This window comes from Scardinius erythrophthalmus (assembly GCF_964197995.2).
Source record: "Scardinius erythrophthalmus genome assembly, chromosome: 2".
NCBI lineage: Eukaryota > Metazoa > Chordata > Actinopteri > Cypriniformes > Leuciscidae > Scardinius > Scardinius erythrophthalmus.
In genome coordinates, this window is record NC_138222.1 from 34,442,917 (window position 1) to 34,469,495 (window position 26,579).

General features: G+C 37.1%; 2 protein-coding genes across 8 annotated transcripts in view; one reads left to right on the plus strand and one right to left on the minus strand.

The window, feature by feature from the left end:
- phkb (phosphorylase kinase, beta) overlaps positions 1–9,745 on the minus strand; it is a 74,641-nt gene extending 64,896 nt beyond the window's left edge. For 4 of the 7 annotated variants that reach the window (XM_081359866.1, XM_081359865.1, XM_081359861.1 and 1 more), the window contains exons 1-3: positions 9,638–9,745; positions 5,345–5,431; positions 1,156–1,294 (exon numbers count right to left, since the gene is read on the minus strand). In XM_081359866.1, coding sequence (XP_081215992.1) covers positions 1,156–1,294; positions 5,345–5,431; positions 9,638–9,701 — 290 coding nt within the window. In that variant the 5' untranslated portion in view covers positions 9,702–9,745. Of the gene's footprint in view, positions 1–1,155; positions 1,295–5,344; positions 5,432–6,234; positions 6,257–6,634; positions 6,732–9,637 lie in introns of those variants that run through there. The other 3 variants (XM_081359864.1, XM_081359863.1, XM_081359867.1) reach the window with 3 other exon arrangements.
- Positions 9,692–26,579, plus strand: part of itfg1 (integrin alpha FG-GAP repeat containing 1) — a 139,313-nt gene continuing 122,425 nt past the window's right edge. The window contains exons 1-6 of the mRNA XM_081359868.1: positions 9,692–10,017; positions 10,318–10,402; positions 11,328–11,461; positions 11,627–11,684; positions 12,716–12,790; positions 12,875–12,969. Of these exons, the coding sequence (XP_081215994.1) occupies positions 9,819–10,017; positions 10,318–10,402; positions 11,328–11,461; positions 11,627–11,684; positions 12,716–12,790; positions 12,875–12,969 (646 nt within the window). The 5' untranslated portion in view covers positions 9,692–9,818. The remainder of the gene's footprint in view (positions 10,018–10,317; positions 10,403–11,327; positions 11,462–11,626; positions 11,685–12,715; positions 12,791–12,874; positions 12,970–26,579) is intronic.

A 26,579-nucleotide genomic window follows, 5' to 3' on the forward strand; every position in this document is an offset into this window, starting at 1 on the left:
CAACAGAGCTTTGAAAACTGCAGTGTAGAAGCAGTAGTCCATTAATATGAGCACTGAAACACATGCAGGTGGATCAACTTGCACCTGATCAGTGGGTACACATACTTAACTCCGTGTGATTAAAGCTGCCATTAGTTTGTCAAATGTGAGGAGTATATACTCACACCACCCTTTAAAATATGTTTTTGAAAGAAGTCTCATACTCACCAAGGCTTTTTTACGCCAAAAAGAAGTAAAAACTCAATGTTCAATGCTGAATTGAAGTATGAATTTCTTTAATAAAAAAACCCTTACTGACCACAAATATTTGAACATTAGTTTAAGAAAACAGCTGATTTTTTTCCCCTATGATAATGAGATTAATTTTCACCGTTTCATTTCCGTTTCAGGCCTATTCCGCCAATTTCTACCACAATACTGCTTATTCAGGCCAAACCATAGCCATAAGGCCTGTTCACACCAAGAGTGAGTCAACAAACCAGTTTGAAAAAGAAAAAAAACATATTACAATACAGACTGTCTTGCTAACTAAAATAGCTCACTAATAGATATTCTTTAAGATTTTGTAACAGCTTGTTCAGCCTTTTGTCTCTGGCTGTTTGTCTGCTTAGACGCCACAGATGGTATACACGCCACTGCATACCAGCATATTTTTTTGTTATGTGGAACATAAAATAAGATATTTTGAAGAATGTTTGTAACCAAACAGTTGACTTTCATTGTATAACAACTTGAGGATGAGTAAATGATGACAGAATTTTCATTTTTTGGGTGAACTATCCCTTTAATAATCTCTATATCATGTATAGCACTACATGTATCATGCACTACATATGTCACACTTGTGATTTTTTATGACCTAATATTTAAAACAATAGAATTCAAAAGGGTGTACTTTCTTTTTAACATGACTGTATATATATTTCATATAATAGCACTCTGAAAAACAGCCAGCACATTAATAATGGATTCATGGTCTTTGATTCATGAGTGGCGAGTAAAGGTGGTAAATGGGAGCACTAGAAAAGAGCCAGTCTCTTCAACACATTGATTTACATTTACCAATTGAAACATAATTTAAGATCAACGCAGATCAATGTGATCACAGATTTTACCAAAAGGTAATTCCACATAAAGTGCCAATCAATATCTAACCTGTATGCCAACGCCAGTGCCCAGACACTGGCAGCGCAGTAGAGGGAGTCTCTGACTTTAGCATCCTTACAGGTGGAACAGGTCTTCACAGGAAACAGACCAGTGGTAGGGCTCTGATAATTCAGAATGGTGCTCTTCACTAGAAGAAATGAGAGAAGGACAGAGAGGAAAACAGATATAGTCTCATGGTGTTACTATCAACAGCTCACCGCAACAGCAGGTGTCTTCACAAACACCTACTGTACCTTCAGGCCTGTTTACACATCTTTGATGAACACCAACTTTTATTCCTGTTTTCTGACATAAAATACCACTGCATGTATAATTAATACCACTGCATGTATAATCAAGTTATTCAACAATAATATTATGAAGAAAAAAACAGCACAAAAATGGCAAAACAGCTTTGTCCATCACTGTGCCCAACTGTTAAACTAGCTCTCTCTCGCTCCCTCCACTGTGATTTCTCTTTACTAATGTATAATCAGGCTGAATAGGGCACTTCATTTTTCATCAGCACATTACGGCAGCACAAATGAAGGGGACATTCATTCCGAGCCATCATTTGTTATGTAGAGTTTGGGTCAATTCAAAGAGACAGTGCCATCAGGGCTGGGGGATAAGGAGACACTGGGGGGAATTAGTCAGAATATTAATATACTCCTCAGAGAGACTGCAGCCAGGATTGCTCTGACTCGCATCGGAAGAATCTGGCATTCCAGACAAGGCGATAAATACGTTTTTATCTGATTAGATCTTGTACTGTAAGTGATGCCGGCAGGACTAAAAGGAAGACTGCGGAGGAAAGGGTCAGAGATCAATTAATCCAGAGAAACCCGCTATACTGGCCATTTGCTCCTGTAAAACCTTATATTACTAATCAAGAAAATCTCATTTGCAGTCATTTCAGTCGCTGTGGCACGTGGAGGCATTACCTGTGCATTGAGTGACTTCTTTTGAGAAAGGGAAAAAGGCAAATGACGTATTATTCACACGCATCTTTGACGTGAGGGACGGAACGCATCATAGCACTCTTGATGCAAATTCTTGGAAGACTGCATGATCTCTCTCTTGTCATCTATCAGCATAATGTACCTCTAAACTAACGCCTAACACTGCACATACAATCAGTCTATTTCCACAAGGCAGCCATTTTTATACACTAAGAAGAAAGGGAGGGGGTCCATCAGAGAGAGTGGAAGAAGACGGAGAAAATGGGTGGAGACTGAACCACACAGACAGAGAGAGACAGAGGGAGAAGACAAAGAAAGAAAGAAGAGAGGGAAATACTCTTTTGCCATTAAAAGTTAAAGCTTGTTTTCTCCAGCCTTAATCTTGTGGAGGCAGAGGAAAGATAGCAAAACTGCATTCACAACAAACAGGCTGGAGAGAAGAAGAGGAGGAAATGAGAAGCACTGAAGCATTATGTCATTACCACATAAATAGGAAAACCCAGAAAGAGAGCGAGAAAGACCAGAGATAAAAATGGCAATATCCTTCTGAGAAAAGTTCAGAATAACATACCATGCATGTTACATATAATGTGCTGCATTTATATACAGTACACACAGCAATCATTGTAAGCTGAGATGCATTTCAGCTCTGAGGTAGAGTCTGCCAAAACTATTACTATCTGAATTATGAAAGTTACCACATTTATCATTGTAGGATTCGTCTTATAGGGAATGACATGGGGATTCACTTTCAAAACGGGATTACCCAGTGCAAGCGCTGTACGTTTGTCTGCTTCAACCATGACTCAAAAGGATCATTGAAATGAGAAGCATCCTCTCTGTCACTCTTTACTCTTTGTTCTCTCTCACTTCCTCCCTCCCTCACCCTGAGTGCTCTCATCTCAGTGTTGTCTGTCTGGGGATTTTAAATGAGCTTTAGGAACAGGCTGAATGTCTGGATGGAGGAAAGAGATTGAAAATATAGAATTCGTACATGCAGTGTTCAAGAAACAAGGCTTTTCCATCGTTTTTGAAGTGGATGAAACAAGTTGATCGAGCACTCGACTAATGAGCTGAGGAGTTGAATCAGGTGTGCTAGACAAAAGACATAAGGTGTTCTTGAAATGTTCAAATATACCACAATATTATACAATATCCCACAATATTTTAAGCCAAGCAGCTGAAGTCTGTGCATTGAACCATAAGGTCAATCTGTGATGTTTCGGTCCTACTTTGAATTCCTTTTTCTCTATAGAGCTGGTAAGTCCCGCCCCTTCCGCTAACCCCACTGGACCTCTAGGTTGAAAAATCGTCAATGCAAGTGAATGGGAGAAAATAATTATTTTCTGGTCCCGTTTGAATTTTGCCATGAATGTGAACATATGTTGTCTGTGAATTTTTTATATAACTTTTCGTGTAAAGAATGCTACAATTTAGCGGGTAGAAGTTTGATACGGTTAGACTTTGTGTGAGAGCACTTTGTGGACTACAACTCTTCGCTGCTTTCGACGCGTTTGAAACGTCAACACCACTCGCACATGGACACTAGCTCACGGATCCCGCTAAACATGGCTGTGTCTTTGGTGCACTTCACCGCCTTCTTTCAGGGAGAGGACAAAATTGTTGAGGTTGGCGAAATTAATTATTTTCTCCCATTCACTTGCATTGACGATTTTTCAACCTTGAGGTCCAGTGGGGTTTTACGGATGGGTGGGACTTACCAGCTCTATTGAAGTAAGAAGGTCAATAGAGTTCCCCAAACTATGGTACGCAGAGAAAACAAAACTACTTGTGGCTGCTGGCAATATTTGGCATTCATATATGTATATCTCATTATGATATCATGAACAAACCAGCAATAAACTAATTGGAGATGATTCAGTGTTCGACAAATACAGCGATTCTGCAGGTTTTATGAAGGTAAATACTTTTTTAAGACCAAGTAAAGAAAAATGTATCCTCTAAATGTAAATATCTAAGGAGAAACACAAAGAGATGTATTAGCAACACTTTGGAATTTGAAAATACAACTTCTAAAAGATATCCATTACCTTTTAAAGTCTTGTTTTCCAGTGCAACTGCCTAAAGATTCTTAAATCAAGACACATTTACTGGAGACACAAAATGACACAAAATATGAAGTCTGTGAAGTTGATCAAAATTAAGTGAGTTTTTAATATCTTTGGGCTCAGAAAAAAAATCACCTTAATTCAAAGGGAAGTTTTTGTAACTCATTGACAGATATTTGATCTTGTTTAAGCACAAACTCACTTAATTTTGTTAAACTTTTCAAGATTTACATTTGCATCTCAAGTAAACGTATCAAAGATGTTTAGATATTTGTATTGGAAAACAGGACAAAAATACTGAGGTAGATTACTTTTTTTTGCAATGCATGCAACATAATGCTATAACTTTTTTAATTTAAGATTTTCTGCTCCTATTAAGGCATTCATTCGTGTAAGAGTGAATTAAGCCTTTTTAAAACCTTTTTAAGACACGCAGAAACCCTGAAAATAAGACACACTCTAACTAATCTAAATGACCTCAAAAAGCAAGACTCATTTTTCTTAAGAAACTATAAAAAAATAATTTTAAAAAATCTATTAAGAAAACTATTTTAATATGACATATGCCATTCATCTTGCAAAGCAGTATTTATTTATTGTCATGGGGAAAACTAAAATGGAAAGCAAGATTAGGCGAGAAAGAGATAGAGGGTGGGTAGGAAAAGAGATGAGTATTGATTAAGAGCAAACTGCACAGCAATGAGAAACTATACCAGCTCCAAATTAATCTTTTAGTGCTTATACTCAAGTCATTTGCTGGGTATTATTATTAAATGTAATGGTTTAGAGACTTTTTGAATCCTCCAATTAAATTAGGAAACATCTTTCCATAATTAAATTATTTTTTAAATAGGAGTAAACATCGGTGCACTTAATACACAGATCAAATATATTAGGGAAAATCAGGAGTAACTTTGCAATTTGTACACAACTTGACACCTTACATGAGTTGCTTTATAAATGCGTACTTTTAATTAAAATAAAAAGAAAGGTGGTGCAGCTAGATGAAGCCATGACACAATATAATGAGGTTAAATGCATCATTAAAACCATAATAGAATGCTCAAGAGATGTTCGCCGACAATCCTGAGCCCTCCATACCATTAAATCAATTCAATTCTTAAGCCTATATGAAAAACAAATTACATGCAGGGAATAAATTCTCACCTGCACTATAGAAGCGGTCAAGTGTCTCCCAAAGGGGCTCATCATCCCGGTGCAGTATGGATAGCTTAAGGGGTTCATAGATGGAGCCTGATCACAAAAAAGCAGACACTGATGTTACAACAACCCTTGAATCTGAACAGATCTGAAATATTGTGATGCTTATCTCATCTCTAGATGCAATTCAAGAATCCCTGGATGGAAGTGATGAGCATACACAGTCAGCATGGCTTCTTGATGATGCTACTGTATAGATTACTGACCCGCTACAGGCTCACTTACGGCTATTTAGTATGCTGAGGTTGAGCTGACTCACCAAAATCAAAATGTGCTTCAATTGGTCTCTGTAACCTAAATGGTTTTTGTTCCATTTACAATGCTAAATGGTAAGAGCAGCAAAATGCAGATTTACCGGGGTGCAAAGGCAGCAAAGCATGCCAGGAAAACAATCAAAGCAAAATGCAAAAGACTAAAGCTATTGTTCACCAGTTGCATATATCAAATTGAACGTCACTGCAAACACACACAGCTTGATTGCAAAATTGAAGGCACTGGCACAAACTCTGTGAATAATGGAACCCAACACCAGTAAATTCAGGGTTTGTTTCTGTGAGGAGTGAAATTCAGGGGAACCCCATCAACTTGAGCACTATTTCAGACACATTTAACTTTGGAGCAATTTACATTTTAATAGAATCGACCCAGGGTCAATACCTCAGGTACTGAAAATTCACATTTCCTAGCAAATTAGCATAATTCCCATCAGCTTTTAAGTAGCAGGGACAAAGCCATCTCTTTTTAAGATAACTCTGGCTAAGCAGTGCACATCCAAATGGGCAAATGAAAGATACTCCTCATTTTAGTTTCACCACACTGATATAAAAGTAACTTGCCTCAAGAAGTATACGAAACCCTCTGTTGACAGATTTGATCAGACATTGACAGAAAGAGATTATAGGAACTGGACTTCATTACTGATTTGATTAATCACAATGATATTACCAAGGTGTATTTATGCCTAACCACTTAAAACAGCTAGAAACATTAGAGATGAAACACTAGCATTATTATTTGCTGCAATAAAAAAGAAAAATAAATTAAGCATCAATTTTCAATTAGCCTAGGCAACAAAGAGTTTAATTTCTGAACCAATACTGTTATGGGAATGTATTGGCTTTCATTTTGTTTCGTGGCAAAATTAGACAGTTATTAATAGTATTCTATCCAGATACTTCACACTATATCAACTGCAACGCAGCTTTTCCATGGATCAAGCCCTTCACCCAAACTTACCAAACTTTCGGAGTTTGCGGTGGACATTCAGAACCTCTTTGGCAGTGTTGGCCATTTTTCATTAGGTGAACTCTACGCCAGTCCTCTATTAGTTAAACTACAACATTAGTATAATTCATATGGTTAGAGAGAGAAAAGACAAATTACATGGAATCACACAGAGCAATTTTCCAATCTTCAGGCATGGTTATTGAATGGACATGCAACAAATCTCATTATACACAACTGAAAGTGAGATGATTTGGTATGACTGATGTGAGAGGATGAGATGACAATTAAAATGTGCGGAAATGTCGATGACACTATACAGACTACAATCCCAAGCCAACTTCTAAAATTAAGACTAATAATTTGTGATCTGTATCCAACTGATTAATTGTTTATATCACCACAAAATGTAAAGTATATTATTGCAAAGCTAACATTGGATATACACTATACTTCACCCGCATACAGTATACGTAAAGCGATATACAGGCCTACTGTATGACAAATCTTAACTGTCGTTTAATTGTTTAAATCGTTGCAAAACTGTATTTTCGCCCAACTCTAATATGCTCAATGCGACTGTAAGGCATGATGATATTAAGATATTATAATCATTAACACCATGAATTTCTGTAAAGCTGTACAACAAAAATTGACATGACTATTTTAAAGGTCCCATATTGTCAAAAATTAAATTTCCTGGCTTTTTTTCATGATAACAGAGGACTAGGGGCAATGTAACTATCATATAAGTTTCAAAACAGTCAATCCACAGACAAATGCACACAGCCTGAATAAAGTAGCTGTGCCTTTTCACGAGCCGTTGTGACTTCCGGAAAAATGTGATGTCAGAACTACTCAGTCACCGCCTTCAGTCCCACCCCGAGCACTGCCCACCGTCCCTCACTCCTTCTGCCCAACCCCCAGACAACATCGTTGCTGAGCAACAACAACACGGAGACATGTCGAGAAAATGCTGTTCAGTTGATGGACGTAGAGGCCTGCACTCCCATGGGACCCAATGCAAGAGTGCAGCGCGGGACTAGATTTGATAGCCGAGTGCGGGCGTAACGTACTCGTGTGTGTGCGGGTTGCAGAAGAATAAAACGATTTGCGGGACTCCGGCAAAATAGAAATATCTAAAAAATAAAACATCTAAAAACAAATAAATTGTTATTCATATGTTGCACAAAACCAACAAGAATAACTAAAACTAAATAAAAAACGATTTACAGGCCAGAACGAGTTTCTATTTATAACATGTTTGCAGCATTGAGCAAAGTAGCCAATCACAGACATATGTGTTGATTTCTGGAACGCAATGGTCAATGAGATGCATTTAAAGCTACACTGTGTAATTTTTAAGTTGATTCTTAGCAAAAACACTTTGTTCTTTCAAAATGATATGTGCCCATTAATGTGTAATTACTTCTATCAACTAATCAAGTATTCTCGTAAGCGTAGAATCTGCCATATAGAATACATACGAGCAAGTCGCTCGAATGGCGGCAGCCATGTTGCGCCTCCAATACTTTAGCCAAAGAGGGACACATCTGGAAATTCAAGCTTCGCCTTTCGCGTTTCTACACTCAGTGGCACCGTGACGAATGCGAGGGGGAGATTACTCGCGACTGCCAGCAGATTTGAAATAATACGGCCACCGTAGGAGTTAGAAAGCTAGAAAGTAATATTCAGTTGGTAGTCATAAACAATTTCACCGCTAGATGGAAGTAAATCCTACACAGTGTAGCTTTAAGAGAGTCAACTCACCGCTCAAAATTCAGTGCTGAATTCTGCATGCTGGCAAATCCTCTGATTATAACAAACGAAGTGTTGACATTATGAAAGATTTATTGTGCAGTCAGCTTCACTGATTATAACGGAGCTTTGTGATGAACTGAGATAAAAGCTTTTTAGGAATTATTAAGGGAGCGCACTTTGCCCTATTTCTGTCATGCCAAACCATGCAAGTAGCTTGCTTTTATGTTAAATTAACAGTGGTTTGTGAATGTTTATGCTTTAATAACAAATAATTTATCACCATCATTACAGGTGTTTTATTTACTACCTTGCTTGAGAGCATCACCAAGCCACAGCAGGCTACAGCATAGACATGACCCTAGTCACTTGTGGTTGGCCTGGCCGTGCGTCACTCAGACAGACAACAACAGGCCAATCAGAAGAGAGGCTCCTGAATATTAAGTAGACAGGCCAAAATCAACCTGCTCTTGGCAGAGCTCCTGAGAAAGGAGCTGTAAAAATATATTGAGATGGTTTTTGGTACTTATACCGCAAATTTATATTCTTAAGGACATCAAAACCTAAAATAAAACTTCAGAAAGGTGTACAATATGGGACCTTTAAAGGAATAGTTCACGCAAAATATTGTATTCTTTACTCACCCAAGTTATTCCAAACCCGTATGAATTTGTGGAACACAAAAGTTAATATTAGATAGAATGACAATCACTGGTTACATTTATTGGATCTTTTACACACAGGTTTAGAATAACATTACAGTGAGCAATTTTCTTTTTTCTGTGTGACACTGACATCCCTTCAAGAAACAAAGAAAAATAGCAGAAAGAAACTACAGATATGTGTAATTTTACTTATTTATCTATCTTACACAACCACAAGTGGATCCAGAAAACTATCAAGGGCTACTTGAGTTGTAATGTCATTCTGAAGCAGATGCTAACAAGCACTGAATTAAGAGGGTTAAAAAGCCTTTTCAAAACCTTAGACATTCCGGGACTCAAGTCTTTTAAAGTAACTTTACTAACGTTAACGTTACTTTCAAAGCATGACGCTCAGAGTGCAGTTAGGCTCTAAATATAGTCCTTGTTCAGCGTACACTTCTCGCCTGACCTTTAGGCATTGCTCTCTGCCACACAGACACGACAACTCATGTTAATGAGCGTCTGCAACACAGACAATGGATCAAAATGCAGCGAGAGTACAAATGTGCACTGTTTAATCGTGCCCAGTGCCATGCATCTCAAAAAGCCAAACCTGATCGCTTAGATCTGGCTTTGAACTCCAGCAGCTTCCAGCCGACATCCGCTAAGCTTGCCATGATGACAGCAAAATAAAAACATCACACTCACACTGCCGTTAAGGCATCCACACTGTCGCAAAGCCTATATGCACCCAGCTGGCTGCCGTAGAACGACGTGCCGTGTTCCAGTTTGTGATGAACGAAGCTAACAGCAAAATGTTGCTGTCATGGCCTTGTTTTTTGACGTTATTATTAAGTTTTGTCGGACAATATGTCACGTTTGCATTGCAGGACGTTACTAGGGATTTATTTGCCTTGGAGAATTATGGTACAGTAGCGGCTTTCGGTGACTTCAACTCTGATAAACAGACTGACATTTTCATCATCAGGAAGAGTACGTACAGTTCTGCTAGCTGACGTTAAGATGAATAAGGTCTTAAAATCACCCTACCCGAAGTTTAACTTGTATGTTTTATGTAAGGGGATGCTTCTTGTGTATTATGTGTGAGCTTTGATAATATGTCAGCGGGTGTTTTGTGTATAACTCACCAGTGTTATATATTGTTGCTAATGACAGGGGGTGTGGCTGGTTAACGTTACTGCACTAAAGTAGAGTACTTTGTGCCCTACTTTAATGTGTTTTTAATTATGTGTGTTATTGGTGATAAACATCCTGAATTTTTATTTCTTTCAGGATCTGAACTGTTGATTTTCTTGGCTGATCTTAAACCTCCTTATTACAAACCTAAAGTCAACCTGACTAAAGAGGCTATCTCTAGGTGAGAATATATAATGACACACACTAACCCTATAAAGCCTACTCTATTACATTGATGCATACATTTTTAAGGCCTCTAAACATGATCAAAACGTTGCTGAATCTTCCAATCTTCTACATGCCTTCTTCCCTCTGACTTATAGTTCCAATGTCCAGCTTTAGCTCATAGTACAGATGTCTTTTTGCTGTGAAATATTTACTGATTCATTTTAGCAAATTAAAGAATAACTTTTATATTGTTATTAATAGTGTTGGCTAAAACTGCTTACGTTTAAGTCAATTAAATTCATGTTTATTTGTATAGCGCTTTTCACAATACACATCTTTTCAAAGCAGCTTTACAGAAAATGCATGAGTCCATATTCCAATATAGAGTGTTTTGTTATCAGAGGTAACTGTCTAAGTTATGTATTTCAGAAATGTAATAAAATGTTAAAATCACAGTTAGCTAAAAATGTATTAATTTTAAAAAAAAGTAATTTAATGCAGATACAATACGCTCATTGAAGTAATGAATACTTGTTTGTTAACAAATCATTATGACTGTTTACTTGATTATCCATATGTAATTTTTAGAAAAATAATGTATGCATCAAATATGATACAACATGCGTTTAAGGAATGCTTGTAAAACTAACCATTTAAATATCAATTTACAAAGTATAAACATAGTGACAATTGATATTTATATAGTAATTTTATGTACGTAAAAATCAAATCACATTACAACAAGCTATCAGAATTTAATCTTACTTTTTGACCATATGAATAACAACATCTGCACCAAATTGCATATTTGTGGTGAATAAAATGTATGTTGTTTTTTTTCCCCCTCATCAAGTGTGAGATCCATATTCTCACTGTATCATACTAGGTGTGTGGTGTGTTGATATTGCAGTGTTCATGTGTTTCTCTGGCTCTTTCAGTGACTTCAGCATAACTAGTGTGGTCCCGGGTGATTACGATGGAGACTCTCAGATGGATGTGCTTCTCACAGGCCACCTAAAAGACTCCCCACTGACAACTGTCTTCATCTTCTGGGGAAATAACCAAACTTTGGGTAAAATCTGAAAAGAATACATAGAGAAAAAATGTTTTGTGAAAGTGCTTTCACAAAGCATTTATTTATTATTTATTCAATATTTTTGCCTAAACTGATGGTCATAGAACTATACTACAGCAGCGATTTGCACTGTTTTTGTTAATGTTTTCTGTTCTCTTACAGACCAGAATGAAAGGGTAGAGATTAACAGGACCTTTAATGATCAGCCCCTTGTCATGGAGTAAGTGATTATAAATATAGATTTATCAAATTGTTTTATATGAATAGTTTGGGAATTAGGGCTGGCCATTGACACAAAGTTCATGATTCCATACACATCACAAGGTCATGATTTGATTCAATTGTGATTTTGATTCAGTTCGATTCAACCAATATTTTTAGATATATAGCAGGTACAGTACATAATTATTTCTCAAGAAAAACAAACAAACTAGTCTTAGCCTGCATAAAACTTGTTTTTATACTTGTTTTTATGACAGATTTATTCAAACATATATGAAATATTGAAGAACAGGTTAAGAAAAAATATAATGAATATGCAATATAGAGCATATATGTAGCAAAATGCTCCTCTCTAGTGTTCATTTTTCTATTTAACTATCCCGTTATGGTCATTAAATGCCTTTTTTATGTAATGTTATGTGACATGGTTTACAAGCTGTCTTATTAACGTCTTTCTGTGGTTGAAACACTGATTGAGCGGTTACATTTCGGTACGATGTACTGTATCTTTCAACATCTGATGTTCACTCATGTCTACGTTTAGTAAAACGCAAGCTATGGATCAGTTCTACTGCGATTTGTCATGCCACATTTAAGATCGGCAAAATGCTATTTACTGTTTGAATTTTGAATCAGAATTTGATGGGAGGTGCGCTACAAAAAATATTAAGTTAAGTTTTCTTCACGCATCCATGGAAAACAGCATAGACTAAAAGATTGGATCTTAAATTTAGAAATCGAATTTAGTTCATTTAGTTAGATTTAGTTAATCAAAATGAGAATCAATTCAAATCGAGAAATCAATACATTTCAACTCAGCCCTATTGGTAATATTATATAATGTCTATATATAATCTTGGTCTTAAACACCACAAATCACGGATGAGGATTGTAATCATTTTAAACACGTCATTGTGTCATTGTTCAAGTTTTGTAGTCCTCATCCTCTCAGTGTACAAATACAAGCTTCCCTTGTTAAGTTTCTGCTTTTGCAGAGGTCTAATGCAGCTTTTTCTTTTCCACATTCAGCTTTAATGGGGACATGATTCCAGACATTTTTGGATCTGTTAGTGGTTCATCAGAGGTTTGCTATCTCAAGACAAGGTAAGATTTATTTTGTTTTTTTTTTGCCTGTACCACAAAAACAAATGCACAGTGTACAAACCATGCTGTTTTATCATTTATCAGAAAACAAAATTGTGAGAAGGCTCTCAGATATGATGTCGAAATGCGCAAACCTCATTCCAATGCTTTCATCGACCTTAACAAGGACTTCACTGCCGGTGAGTAAAGCTACTTTGGTCTTTCCTCCACTAAGTCTTTTGAAGTGTCAGAGAAGATATTGAAAGGTCAGCTGCTCTACTTCTCTATTCTGTAGCTTTCAGTTAGCATTGCTGAAGATGCCCATTTGCCGAGAAACGACCTAGAGTGCTGCTTGATTTATTTATGAATTAGGAATGCTAGGAATACCTCTTTTATTGTTAACACATCAGACACTCAGGCGTATTAGAAAATACCCGTTTCTAAAACTGCTTTTTGTTGAAACAACAGATTGTCACATTTTACAATGAATTAAAATTATGTGTGTGCTTTAATGAAAGAAGCACATTAATATAGAACAGAGAATAAAATGACTAGAACTACCTGTGCATTAAACAGTTTATATTAAGTGTCTTACATTTTAGACACAGTATTGGCTGTTTTTGCTCTGTTTTGCGAAAATAGTTCCAAACAAAGACATATGAATGTTTTCTTTGCTTCTCAAAACACAGAGGTGTTTCATTACTGAATGAACGAATCGTTTGAATGAATGATTCAATGACTTACTCAACAGTCATACAAATACAATGACACACAAACTTGTAGTACTTATTCGCACTCATTCTTACATTCATATTTGCAGTACAAGAGCAATTAGGCATTTGCAACTTCTCTTTTTGCGATATATTAGATGCAAAACTAACCGTCTATTAGATGCATATTAGATGCAAAACTAACTAGGCCGTCAAGACAGTCAAGGCTCGAAGATTTGAAATTGCAGTGATGGATTTGAGAAGTTGCAAATGCCTAATTGGTCAATGTGAATGTAAGAATAAGTGCAATTATGTACTACAAGTTTGTGTCTGTCATTGTATTTCTGTGAATGACATTTTACATATTTGTGACTTACAGGCTACGGGCTTGTGATTATTGTCTGCAAGTGCAAATCTCAACATTCAACTTCAAAAAACAATTTTTATTTTACAGGTTTTCACATCAGAGCTGTGAGTGTAAATTTTAGCGTACAAGTACGAATATTTATTGTACAAGTTCTCAGATTCACATCTACATGCTCTCGAGTTTTTATACTCTTGTACCTTCATAGTTTTTGCTATGGTCTTGAAACTGAAATCAAGAATTGTGAAATTACACTGGAATCTAAAATTGTGGTATCAGCCCCACTAAACCGCCCCACATACCCATGCAAATGTAGGCCTACATTTGATCAATATTCAACGTGAGACCAACAGATATTCACGTTTTCTACGCAGCTGAACAGCTTAGTTTTACAATTATTCTTCATTCTGCAGATTTCTTTGTCAGGCTTTTTCTCTCCCCTTGTAATCCTGTCATCAAGATGGGATGCTTCCTGAGTGTTGTTTTTCGTCTGGGAAATACTGGCCCATTTTTATAGTAGGTCTAGTGGGGAGTGTGTGTGTGAAGTACTGCAACTCTCTCGGTATTTATGTTGTGTTGTGTATTTTAACTTTAGCATGCTGTGGAATTCATAATTTGTTTAAATGTGGCCCTAAAATTAGAACTTTTATTCAGCAAGGATGCATTCATTTGATCAAAACGACAGTTATAGACATTTTAAAAAATATATTAAAATATATTAAAATTGAAAATGGTCAATTGAAAAAATATTAAGCTACACAACTGTTTTAAAAAGGAATGTTAATAAGAATGATATCTGAAGGATCATGTGACACAGAAAGCTGGAATAATGTCCACCGAAAATTCAGTTTTCCATGACAGGAATACATTACATTTTAAATTACATTAAAATAGAAAAACATTATTTTACATTGTAATAATATTTGACAATTTTACTATTTACTATATTTTGTTCAAATGCAGCCTTAGTGACCTTTTTCCAAATAATATAACTTGTAAAATATTGGGTAATCATGGTAATTCAATCCATCATGGGTAATTCAATTATGACTGTCAATTTCAGACTGTTCTATGACTGTCTTTTTGTAGCCAAAAAGATACTAGTAGGCCTACTGTTGTTTTCTTGCCTATATAATGTCGTTATTTGTCCTGTTGAAAGGCTGTACTGTAGCCTGGGAAAACCCAGACAACTTCCGGCAAATTTAGATTTGCTCTACAAGTAGTCTGGCAAAGAGCTCATTCAAGCCCATTTCTAATCCGTCGAAATTGCGGCACCAATCAGAAACGTTGGGGCGGGCTTTACACATGACGATCGCTCTGATTGGTTTTAGGTCCGTTGGTGAAGCGCACATTATTATATTCAAATTGCAATCACATGAGAACAGTCTCCATGAAAGATCCACTGGCAGATGAACGTGCTACTACATTTCTCTCCGAAACGGTAGGAAATTAAATTAGATTTAATAGAGGATTTTAACTGTGATAAGATGATTGACAGGGCAGTTTACGTGACAGGATGCACGCGACAGATCCGTCCGATAAAGATGACGAAGTAGCATATCCCAAAGCTTGTCTACTTTTTTGCTACACATTCAAAAGTAAATACATTTTCTTCACAAAAAGAGTACATACTTTTATGGCGTAGTGTAACTTTGGCGAATTGGGATGCAGCACGATGATGATCGCTCTGATTGGTTTTAGGTCTGAGGCATTTGAGCGACGTGCGTTGGTGACGCCCCTTTGGAAATGAGTTATTAATGAAGCTTTGCCAGACCATAACTCAGTTACTCCTGAGAATGGTCTGGTTTTAACCAGGCTAGATGTACTGTCTATAGTGGCCCAGAATCATCATAACTAGTGAAGCCAGCAGAGTTGTGAATTTCAGCCATAGACTGTAAAAAAATGATGACCTTCACTCACGACACCTTCACTCTCTTCCATTGTAGAAAAGACTTCTGCAGATTCAGTTAGTACAGTTTACTGCAGAACATCTCATTATGTCGATGTGAAATAGCTAAACAGTTATAGAAAAGTAGAAATTAAAGTTAAAGCTCCAATCTCTTCCTTAAGATCGCGTTGGTGCCTCGGTGACTACTTTGCTTGGAGAAGCTGTCAATCTCAGCTGTCAATAATAACGTCACACCCCCTTTTTAATAGAATCAAATAATTAACTAAAACTAAAACTTATTTTTAAAAAGCGAACACTTGAACTTACATCATCGTGATAAATGCTACATAAAATGACAAACCAACTTTGGAAAAAAATAATTTAAAGTGTAATTTGATTGTTTAGTTTGTCTTGCGTCCCAATTAGACTACATGGAGAGGGCGGGGTTTATGACCTGCATCCAGCCACCTGGGGGCGATCGAAACTTTTTGGCTTCACTTTTCAAGACTTGTGCGGCACACTTGATTTCAGCATCCCCTTTATTGCAAGGTGCTTCTGACTATCCTGATGTCATTATTATTTTTTTTTTTCTGAACCCGTTTAAATCAAATGATCTCTCAAGAGCTGTTTATGAATTCAAAGCCGGTTAAGAGTTTCCTGTTAGGCTTGCCTGTCAGTCACATAAAATTGACTGTAATAATCCTCTGCACTATGTGCTTCTAAAGGATGAAAACAGATTTGAATGGCCTCTTGTAGAATTATGTGAAAGTCTCTCTGTCCATTAGTGTATTTGAGACTTGGAGTGGTCATGTGTCTGTCACATTGACCAAAAGAGACTTAAGCATCTCATCTCGGAAAGGCTAAATAGGTCAAAAAGTAATTTACTAGCCAATATGGACCAGCACAATTCATCCATACTAAAACAAAGCCCCTGAGCCACTACAGCACATATCTCCCACCCTCTCAATGGAAGACTGGCATCACTGCCACCCCCAAACCATCTGGAGGCTGTTCTGCTGCCACATGAATGGTCGTGCTGTTGGGTCTGATTGGCAGACAGGACCGAGAAAGCCTCTCTGGACCTCAACAGCTTTGAGAAAATCACAGCAGATTAACAACAGCCCAAGAGGGGAAAAAAGAGCACACCCACGTCAAAATCATCTACCACTTTCTCTACAATTATGGCTGTCTTCTGTGGCAAGAGTTGGTGTAAGGAAAAGACCTTAGTGGGGGTAAGTAGAGGCTTTCAGGAAGAGAGATCAGCTGGAACTGAAGGCTGTGCCACTGCCTTCTGGCTTGTCTTGAGGTTTCCATAAGAGATGGTTTCTTATTTTTCCATTCGTTAGAATGGAATCTAGATCTAGATGGTGGGTTCATTCACAATTTAATAATAATTTTGGGGTGGCAGGTAAAAGCCGCACATATGAAACCATAACATCCACTGCATTGCTGCATCAGCTAGAAGTTGTCAAGGCCTCATTTAAGCTTTAAAGTTTAAACTTTAATGACATGAAAAATCAAATTTGCCTTGATCTTTTGACATATAAAAGGTCTTTGTACCATTAAAACATCCTGTGAGTTTCATAGCTTAAAGCGTCCTCCTCATTATAAACAAAGCATTTATTTAATCCAGCTCCAAAAACAGCACGGTCTGATATTGGGTGACCTGTGACGTCACATCCTCTTGAGCAAGACATTGACGAAGATTTATACATTATCGTACCATAGAACGTTCGCTTTGACGTGTCCAGTTTAAACAGCTCGTTTGAGTCTCTGTTAGGGCTGGGCGACAATTCGAATGTGTAGTTTACGTCGACTTGTTTGAATGAAAATCTGTTTTCTCTTTAACATCTGCCGACGCTCCCCTCTGGGCTCCCGTAGTTCCGAACGGGCTCAGCGTTTGCCATAGAGATACACAAACAACATGGCAAATTAACAAGACAAGACAGCAAAGAGGACACAGAGACAAGACAAGACAGAGAAGGTTACTATTGATATGAAACAAATTCTCAGCTCTCAGATTCTGTCAATTTAATTAAAAAATTCAAACAATAAACACCGTTTTGGTGCTTGTAATGACGTGAAAGAGCACTGACAGATCTCAGTTCAAGCGGCACGTGAACCGATCATCTGTTACTCTTTACTACTAGTTAATAGTAAATAAACACAAATGATCAATAGGTAATTTGAAAGATACAGTTCAACTTACTGAAATGTAATAAAATCGATCGATCAGTGTTTCTCAACTGCGGAAAGAGGTCAATAAAACAGCTAGAGAACAGTGTGTCACGAAACGTTACATTTACTTCAGGAAAGCCATTGAATGACCATAGGACGTTAGTTGGACTTAAAATAATTGCTATAGAGAGGAGTATTTTGCTAAATATGATATTACATATATTATATATTATTACAAATACTATTACATATTTATTATATTTTAACCTATATCATTAAAATATTATAACGTTGTTATTATAAAAAAACACATTATATTTAATTTGAGATGTTATTTTTAACCTTTAAAAATAATACCAGCTGACAGGGCTCTGTATGTTTACAGCATTAGGTGAGATTTATTTGGAGAAAAATTAATGTATCTACTGTACCTAATATTCATCAAGGGAATCGATAGTGAATCAAGATCAGAATCAAAGCACAAGAATTTAATTGAATAGAAATTGTGAAATTTGTGTCAAGCAATAATAAAAACAGTAGCATACAATTGTAAACAACATACGATTATAGCCTATTGACGTTTCTCTGACCGTCTGACGTCATTCGTCATCGTAAAATAACGGAGGGAGGCGAAACCATGGACTGTAAAAAATAGGGCGAAACACAAAAGTGAGTAATAAAAAATTATTGACCCACTATTTTAACATTTACAGCATGTGAACTCGAGTGTGTGTGCGAGGCTGCGAGCGTGTGCATGCGTGTACGTGCTTGGGGGTGTTTGTGTACGAGGCTGCATGCGTTTGTTTTCGAAGTGCGAGTGTGTGTGTGAGCGTTATTTTAACTTTAAGTACACTTGACCATTTCATGCGCTTTTAGTGTTTGTTCTAAATGGTCCTGTCATCTGCTGTGTTCAATTACTTAAGACAAAGGTGAATGATCAAGTCCATTTAAACGTGTTCCTAATAGGCTAATGCTGCCGTGCTTGAGCAGCTCTGATGGTTCAGGTATGGCTAATGTTACTGTAAAAAAAAAGTTTCATGATTTATCACATACTTTTTTTTCCATTGTCAAAATCAACTTAGATGATTAATGTGATAACATAATATTTTGAGTAATATATTAAACCATATATTAAACCAATCTCAATGAACTAAAAAAATTAAGACAACATGTAACTTACTTTAAGTTAAACCAACAATAATTTTTTACAGTGTGTTGCCAAAGAAATGGTAAAGAGAATAGCAGCAAAAAAAAGTCCTTTTGGCGAATTTTCATTCCTTTTTTTCTTTTCTTCTGTTTTATGTAGGCTATCTCTCCATCAACATAGAGATGCCACTGGCATCTGAATCACATTTTCACATCTTCATAATCTCCTCTAACCCCCGGATTCAGAGTGTGCAGCCTCGTTAAAAACGGGGAGTAATTGCCAAATAATTATAAATGTCATTATGCGCAAATATGCACAAAAGACACCAATTCTGCCTTCTGACTGGTTGCTAGGCAACCTTGTGTTGCAATGCTCCAAACTGCAGCCAATTAGACTTGAAATCTCTCTGAGAGTGAGCGTCGAGTTAATTGTCGTGCAATGTAAAGGAAACAGATTTTCCACATTAGGGGACTGCTGAAGTGGGAAGTTCATCAAATTATTTTCTGCAGCAGTCTTCCAGACTAACACTCGCAGCTGAACATTTAGGCTACATTAGGCCAAATGGGCGTGATCATGTGCTGTCCCTCTCAGTGCTTTTTATTGTTTTTCCAATGGGACTTTAATGCCTTTTCATTTATGTTTTTGCAAAAAGAGAATCATCCGATAAAGTAGCTGGATTTTGCAGAAGATGCAGGAAGATGCCACTCTTTAACAGGGATAAATTTGGACCCATCAAGATTTGGAGTCATTTCAGTGAGGCTTATTGTATGGCACCCCAGAGACGTCTGCTAGATCTGCAGAACATAGCAGGTGGATAACACAATGACTGGGTGTTCCTCCTTGTACAGACCTGGTACAGCTTTACTGACAAATAGCTTGAAACAATGTGGGTAGAGATCTCATTATTTTTCAATATGTATGTCTTCTCACTGCCTCCCGGTTTTATAAGCAGTAAACATGCTCGGAGGAACAGAACTGATATACGGTGCCTTCCAAACAGTTGGCAGTAAATCAAAGAGCTAAGTTGTAGTATTTACATGATAAATAAAAGTCGAGGGAGCAGATGTGTTGTTGATACTGAGCTGAAGTTGTTCCACACAGTTGATGACCAATGTTAATCTGTTCCTGAAGAGTAGGCATGCTTAACACTAACAGACACGATAGAGGCACCAAACCTAATTTAGTCCAGTGTTTATTAATGAAGGATTTTTTTTAAAATGACTGTAACTTTGTGTCCTTCACTCAATTAGTGGCTGTAGCTAATGGAAGAGACTGTTTAAATGGATCAATGTCCTAGAAGACTCAGTAACCTGCCTTAGCTGGCTCAGATTCTCTTTCTCCCACTATCTCCGTCTTCGCTCTTCTCTTTCACTGTCAGCCACCCCAGGGCCAGTTTATCCACCCACACGCTTTTTTTTTTTGCCATTTTGTTTGTGCTCTGGGTGCTTGTTTAAAACTATTATGATTACTTGCATTATGTTGGTGGTGTGGTGTCGCAGGCTAGGCATGTATGCTTATATTCAGTAGCTTGTGCTGAAATGGTAGGAAAGAGAGATTTCACAATGGCACATATACATACAGTTGTACCTGATGATAGGTATGTGATGTCTAAGGATAGTTCACCCTTAAGTTGATCCAAGCCTGTGTTCTTTTATTTTTCCGTTCGAAAGATAAAATGCTGAATTTTGAAGCTGTTTATCCACATATGGGCATTTCGACTTTTATTTCTTAAATAACATCACCATTCCTTAATAGCAAACTGGAGTTAAAAAGTTAAATAAAAGTTATGGCAGCAATATATATTTAGATATATTATATAAATTAGTGTAATAATAATTTTACTAGTTGACAAAGTAGCCAAGTGAAATGTTTACCTTCCATAGAAAAGAGGTTGTGTTACCTTATTTCTGCTCATTTCCACATATTTAAAATGACATCCATCCTTTTTGGAGAAATAAAATGCAAGACAGACAACAATTTCAACCATAGTGTGACAATTTTCTTATTAAGAAGGATATTTAAATAAAATGTTGAGCACATGACTGACCATATGATGTGAGAAGCGTATTTCCGGGTTCGTAGGGTCACTCACTCCTCCACCATGAATAAATCGTCATCTGAACGCTTGAGTTTTATTACTGAGAAGCCATGCAAATGTAATTTTACAGACGTCCCCATGAGAAACAATTAACGTCTGAATAGAGCTCAAGACACAATGTGATCACATCACTGAAAACACATTTGAAGGTGGTCTGAGACAGATTTTGACCTAATATAATGAAGATGTGAATGCAGATTAATTTTTGTTATCCTCACTCAGCTGTATGCAGTGTGTAATAAGGTTACGCCACTGCTATTAATCATGTACGTCAATTTGACTATTTTGCAGTGCGAAAAAAAAAAACAGACACTGAGCTCATGTCATGTATTCCCTTAAATTATCAAAAATTAACTATTTGATTTATGTATCAAATAGGAAACGCTTTATGAATGTTTTTAAAATTCAATAAATATCAGATATGTTTTAGTTATCACTACCTCTTAAGTGAAATGTAAGTGGCATTGTAAGTCACTCTGGAATGAAGGTGTAAATGCAAAAAAAAAAGAGAAAAAAGCCAGATGTACAGGGTGCCATAGTCTGCATAACTTTAAAATGTATATTGTTATTTACTCTCCATATTCAAACATAGAGCATTAACTCATTACACAGTGTTTGACGTCATTGCTTCCCGCAATGACATGGCACACCATTTCGATTTATTTAGAAATGTTAAAATGTGACATTTTATGAACATTCCTCTCCATCCCACAAATTTGCTCATCATGTGACTGTTTTATTTTGTATTCCAACAAAAACAGAGAGATACAAAATGCTGTCAGTGGCCTGAGCATCTAAGCTTGTTAGTGCAATAAGTTGGCCTGTTTCTCTCTCTGCCAGCATAATGTGAGCGAAATGGAATAAGGAGTATGTGGTGCTGGCATAATCCCCTCCACTCCACCTATGTTGCTCTTGTAAGGGTTTTATAAGATTATAACCCCTCAGAATAGCATCTCTCCATTTTATGCCAGCGCCGCCATGCTCATGAATGAAGTGCTTTGGGGAAGAAAAAAAAACAGGGGAAACATGGCGGATTTGTTGGCTTAGATATTGGCTTATGTAGCATCTATTTATAGGTTTCAATTCTTCCCTTGCCCTGGATTCAATGCCCTGCTTTAACCCTCAGACCCACCAAAAGTTTTTCCCTATACATTTCCTGACTGCCAGCTCAGTGAAGTTTGTTTCCTCTGAGATTAATTCCATTCAATATTCATTTAATTTAGTTCAATTCTCTCAACAGACTGTGAAGAAATCCTCAGTCAGGGAACCGCCGTAGATCTACAAAATGTAGGTGACGCATACGAGTCTGTTAACAAGCTGAAACTGGGTGGTTGCTTGAAAAACCTTTTGAATCTCTGTTATCCTTTCAGTAACTCACTGAGTTTCATTATATAATTTCCATACAGAGAGTTTATGTCTTCTGAAGTGCATCTCGAGTCGGCAAATGAAACGTCAGGATGGATTCAGATTCAGGATGCATGAAATACCCCAATTTTTCTGTTTTTCTGGGCTAAGGTTTGTGTCTGTCTGTGTGTGTGTGTGTGTGTGTGTGTGTGTGTGTGTGTGTGTGTGTGTGTGTGTGTGTTTATAATGGTAGAAAGAGATTGTGATGCTCACAGCTGTGGCATCGTGCAGAGACGACTCTGATGAAGGACTGACCTTGAGAAAGAGGCAGCTTTCTCTCATGTTCTTGGTCTCTTTTATTTCTCTGTTTCCGCCTCATGGCCTGTTTGAAGTGAATAGTGCACCTTACTGATTATAGTGGGACCACGCTGTGCTAATCTCAGAGGATATAGCCTGTGGCCTTCCACCTGAAAGAAGGAGTGACATGGTGTCAGCATGACTTTAGAATTCAGGATGAAGTCTTCACAGGAATGAAATTACAGGTTTGCCGAACTGCCTCTGCCAGTACATTACAATGGTGCAGGCTGTTTTGGTGTCCGTGTCCTGTCTCAAGGTGTCATTTGCAGAGTCAGAAACGCTTTAAGTCTGCCATTTGAATGTCATTTGGCTGGGGTATCTTTTTCAGTGTTGAGTGACATGACTTTTTTTCTGATAATGTCAAAGGCTGTCCTCAGCTCAATTGGAGAAGAGAGGTTAAAGACAGCAGAACCTCTTATACCCCTTTTCCACCAAAAAAAAAACTGGTTCGGAACTGGTGCTGGTTCAAAGTTGGTTCAACTTGCGAACCTTCTCAGAACCTGTTTGTTTTTCCACTGACTAGAGAGCCCAGCGAACGACGTCGTTACGTCACTGTGTACATTGCCATAGCTTGCGACAAGAAACGCTTGCGCCAAATTCAAGCATAACAGTTACAATGGCGGACTACATCGTCTTTCTTCAAATGTTTCTCCTGGCTTTGCGATCCTATATTGGGCTCAGAAGAAGACGTTTAGAACAGCCGCTCGTCTGGATTACTATAGACGGAGATTACGTTCGAGAAGTAGTTCGACAATAACCCCGCCCCCAGCCCCCCACGTAAGCATGACGTGGTAAAAGAACGGTTCTAGTCCAGCAAAGAGTTGGTGCCGCTTTGGAACCAGTTTTCCTGGCCGAGAACCGGTTCTTTGGCTGTCGAAACACAAAGAACTGGTTTGCGAGTAGGCACCGGCTCCAAACCGGCACCAGCACTGCCTTGGTGGAAAAGGGGTATTAGAGCTTTTCCTTTGAAAGGACAGTACAAAGTCCTTTAGCTTTGTTCTTCCAGCTCACTTTACAGTCTTGTCACTCTCAAAACACTCCATTCTGTCATTAGCCTATTTATCAAAGTCTCATTCACCTGTCATCTTCAAGTCGTGATCGTCTGATCTCATCAACAACATTTTCGGCCCTTTAGGACAGCCTAGTGTAGCTCGTTGACTCCCTCAAGGGCATGAGAGATGGATGGAGTCATGGATGGTTGGCTGAGTAACAGCTGTACAAATAAGCAGCGTTCCACCTTTTGAACCTCAGGAGAAAGATCTAGAAACAGCCCTGTGGCATCAGCCAAACCACATATAAGATGGGCCCTCTGAAGCCTTCAGACAGTGGGCAGACTGGAGGTTCTGTTAGCTTGGTGCTAGCATTGGTGGCATGATTTGTTTTGTTGAATGTTTGATGTTTGGTGTTGCAGCTGTATCTAAATTTAAAGGGGTCATTTCATGAGGCATCTCCTTTTCCATTGATCTTTTACAATGAAAGATATCATTGTACTGTGAAAACATCCTGTATCCTTTCAGAAGTCAAAACTTCCAGCCCATTATGTTCTCAGGCGTCTCGTTCTTACATCTTTTGGCATGTGCTGAGACATAGGGAGAGAAAGCAATGGTTTCGCTCGCTCTGACGGCATGGTGCCTCAGAGGCGGAGGAAGTTGCTCACGGCAGGCGAGCCGATGATAATGGAGATCATTTGGTGTGCAGCATGTCAGCATTGTTTGGAACTAACGAGGGCTCAGAAGTTGTGAATGCATCGTAATTAACTACCAATCAGCACCTTTGCTTCCCCTCTTTTGTCTTTTAGAGCTGATGTGCTTTTGTCTCATGAAAACCTGCATTTTTTAGCCTCCATATTGAACATGGGCTATGTTCGGAATGGCATGCCTCCTGTGCATATAATACTTATTAAATAGCTTACTGTAACTGTATACTTCCTATGTTAAAAAATAGTAAGTGAAGCAGTACCCTGAAATCTTGAATATTAGGTCTAAATATTTCTATATTCGAGATCATCATTCCTCCGTGCAGATAAAAGTATGTCCTGTTTATATTTAAGGCTGTATGATTTCAGTGATGCAGAGGGAATCTCGGAATCCACTCCAGTCATGAAAATGGAATTTACAGTACAACGCAGATGTCACGTAAAAACGGGCAAATTGATGGATAGATAAATAAATTGAAATTAGAGCTGTACGATAAATCAAATCGCATGGTCTAGTGTCTGTGAATATAAAAAGTGCAAAAAGATTGCTGAATAAAATACATTTCATTGGACTCTATTATTCCTAATTTTAATAAATGGTCAATGATAAAATAAGTTGTTAATCTATTATCAATTATTAAATTTAATAGATTAGATTAATTTGAAATTTGAATAAACAAAACAAACAAATGCTTTTAAGTTTAAAGCATTTGTCCAACCAAATAAAACCCTGTTTTCATTAATGTAACAATAATTTTAATTGAAGATAATGATGATAATAATAATAATAATAATAATAATAATAATAATAATAATAATAATAATAATTGATTGCTGTTGAATACTGTATACTTTGAAACCATGATATTTTCTGAGACTGTTACCATGAAAATCTCAAATCAGAAATTTGTCAACGCTGCCCCACAACTTTTATTAATAAATTAAGTTTGCAAACATCAATGACAGATTTAACTTGTCAATGACCATGATATAAGCAGGATAATGCTCAGCTAGCTGTGCGTTAAACGATTTTAATGCACGGCGTGGAGGCAAAGAAGATTTATGTAATGGTACAAATAAACTAATTGTGTAAATAACCATGTGTACATATTTGTCATCCAATTGATTATATGTAAACCAGTCTCTTACATTTTAACAGGCAAAATTAAACCTTGCTTGTTCCACAGTTAACCGTATCTAAATCATGTTCATACCTTTAACTGATTATTATTAATATATATATATATATATATATATATATATATATATATATATATATATATATATATATATTACAATCAACAGATTTATGTTGAGTCTAAGGAATTTGAATAAATGCATTTTGTAAATATAATTATTTAAATAAAATAATTTAGGTGGCACTTTTTGGCAAATGTACTAGGTTATTTGGGTGTTCTCTGCTACAGAATCTGCATTTACAGACACTTTGGTTGCTGTGAACAGCAGTAAATAGACTATATAGTGTAGTGATAGTAGTGTGCTATTCCCAACATAGCATGTCCTTGCATCTTACAGTAATGTGGATGTGGAGTAAAGGTATGTTTGTATTGTGTTTTTGAATATTCACTCTTGTGAATTACCACAAGTGTTTCTAGAAATCTCTTTCTATCTCTCAAGGTGACTGTCAGCAGCTCTGGCTTTCATAGAAATATATCATAAATGCATTTCCTTCACACAAATATCTGAACCCAGAGCATAACGTTTTTTTTTGTTGTTTTTTTTAGAAGTAGTTAAATGTAATTAATGTAATTTTACATTAAAATAATACAAATTACTTTAATTATATGTAATGTTATTATAGTGTTGTGTTTTTTAATTGGTTTAACAAAATTGAATTTCAAATGCCTCCTGGTTTGGAAGTCACTATATTAGATGCTTTAGGCTTATTGTCTGATTTAATGGCAGGCAGAGAGCAGCTATAGAATAATAACTCATGCACACAAACACCAAATCATCACAGCCCTGCTGTCGACATTTTGGTGAGCTATATGTTAGTTTTGGGATGGA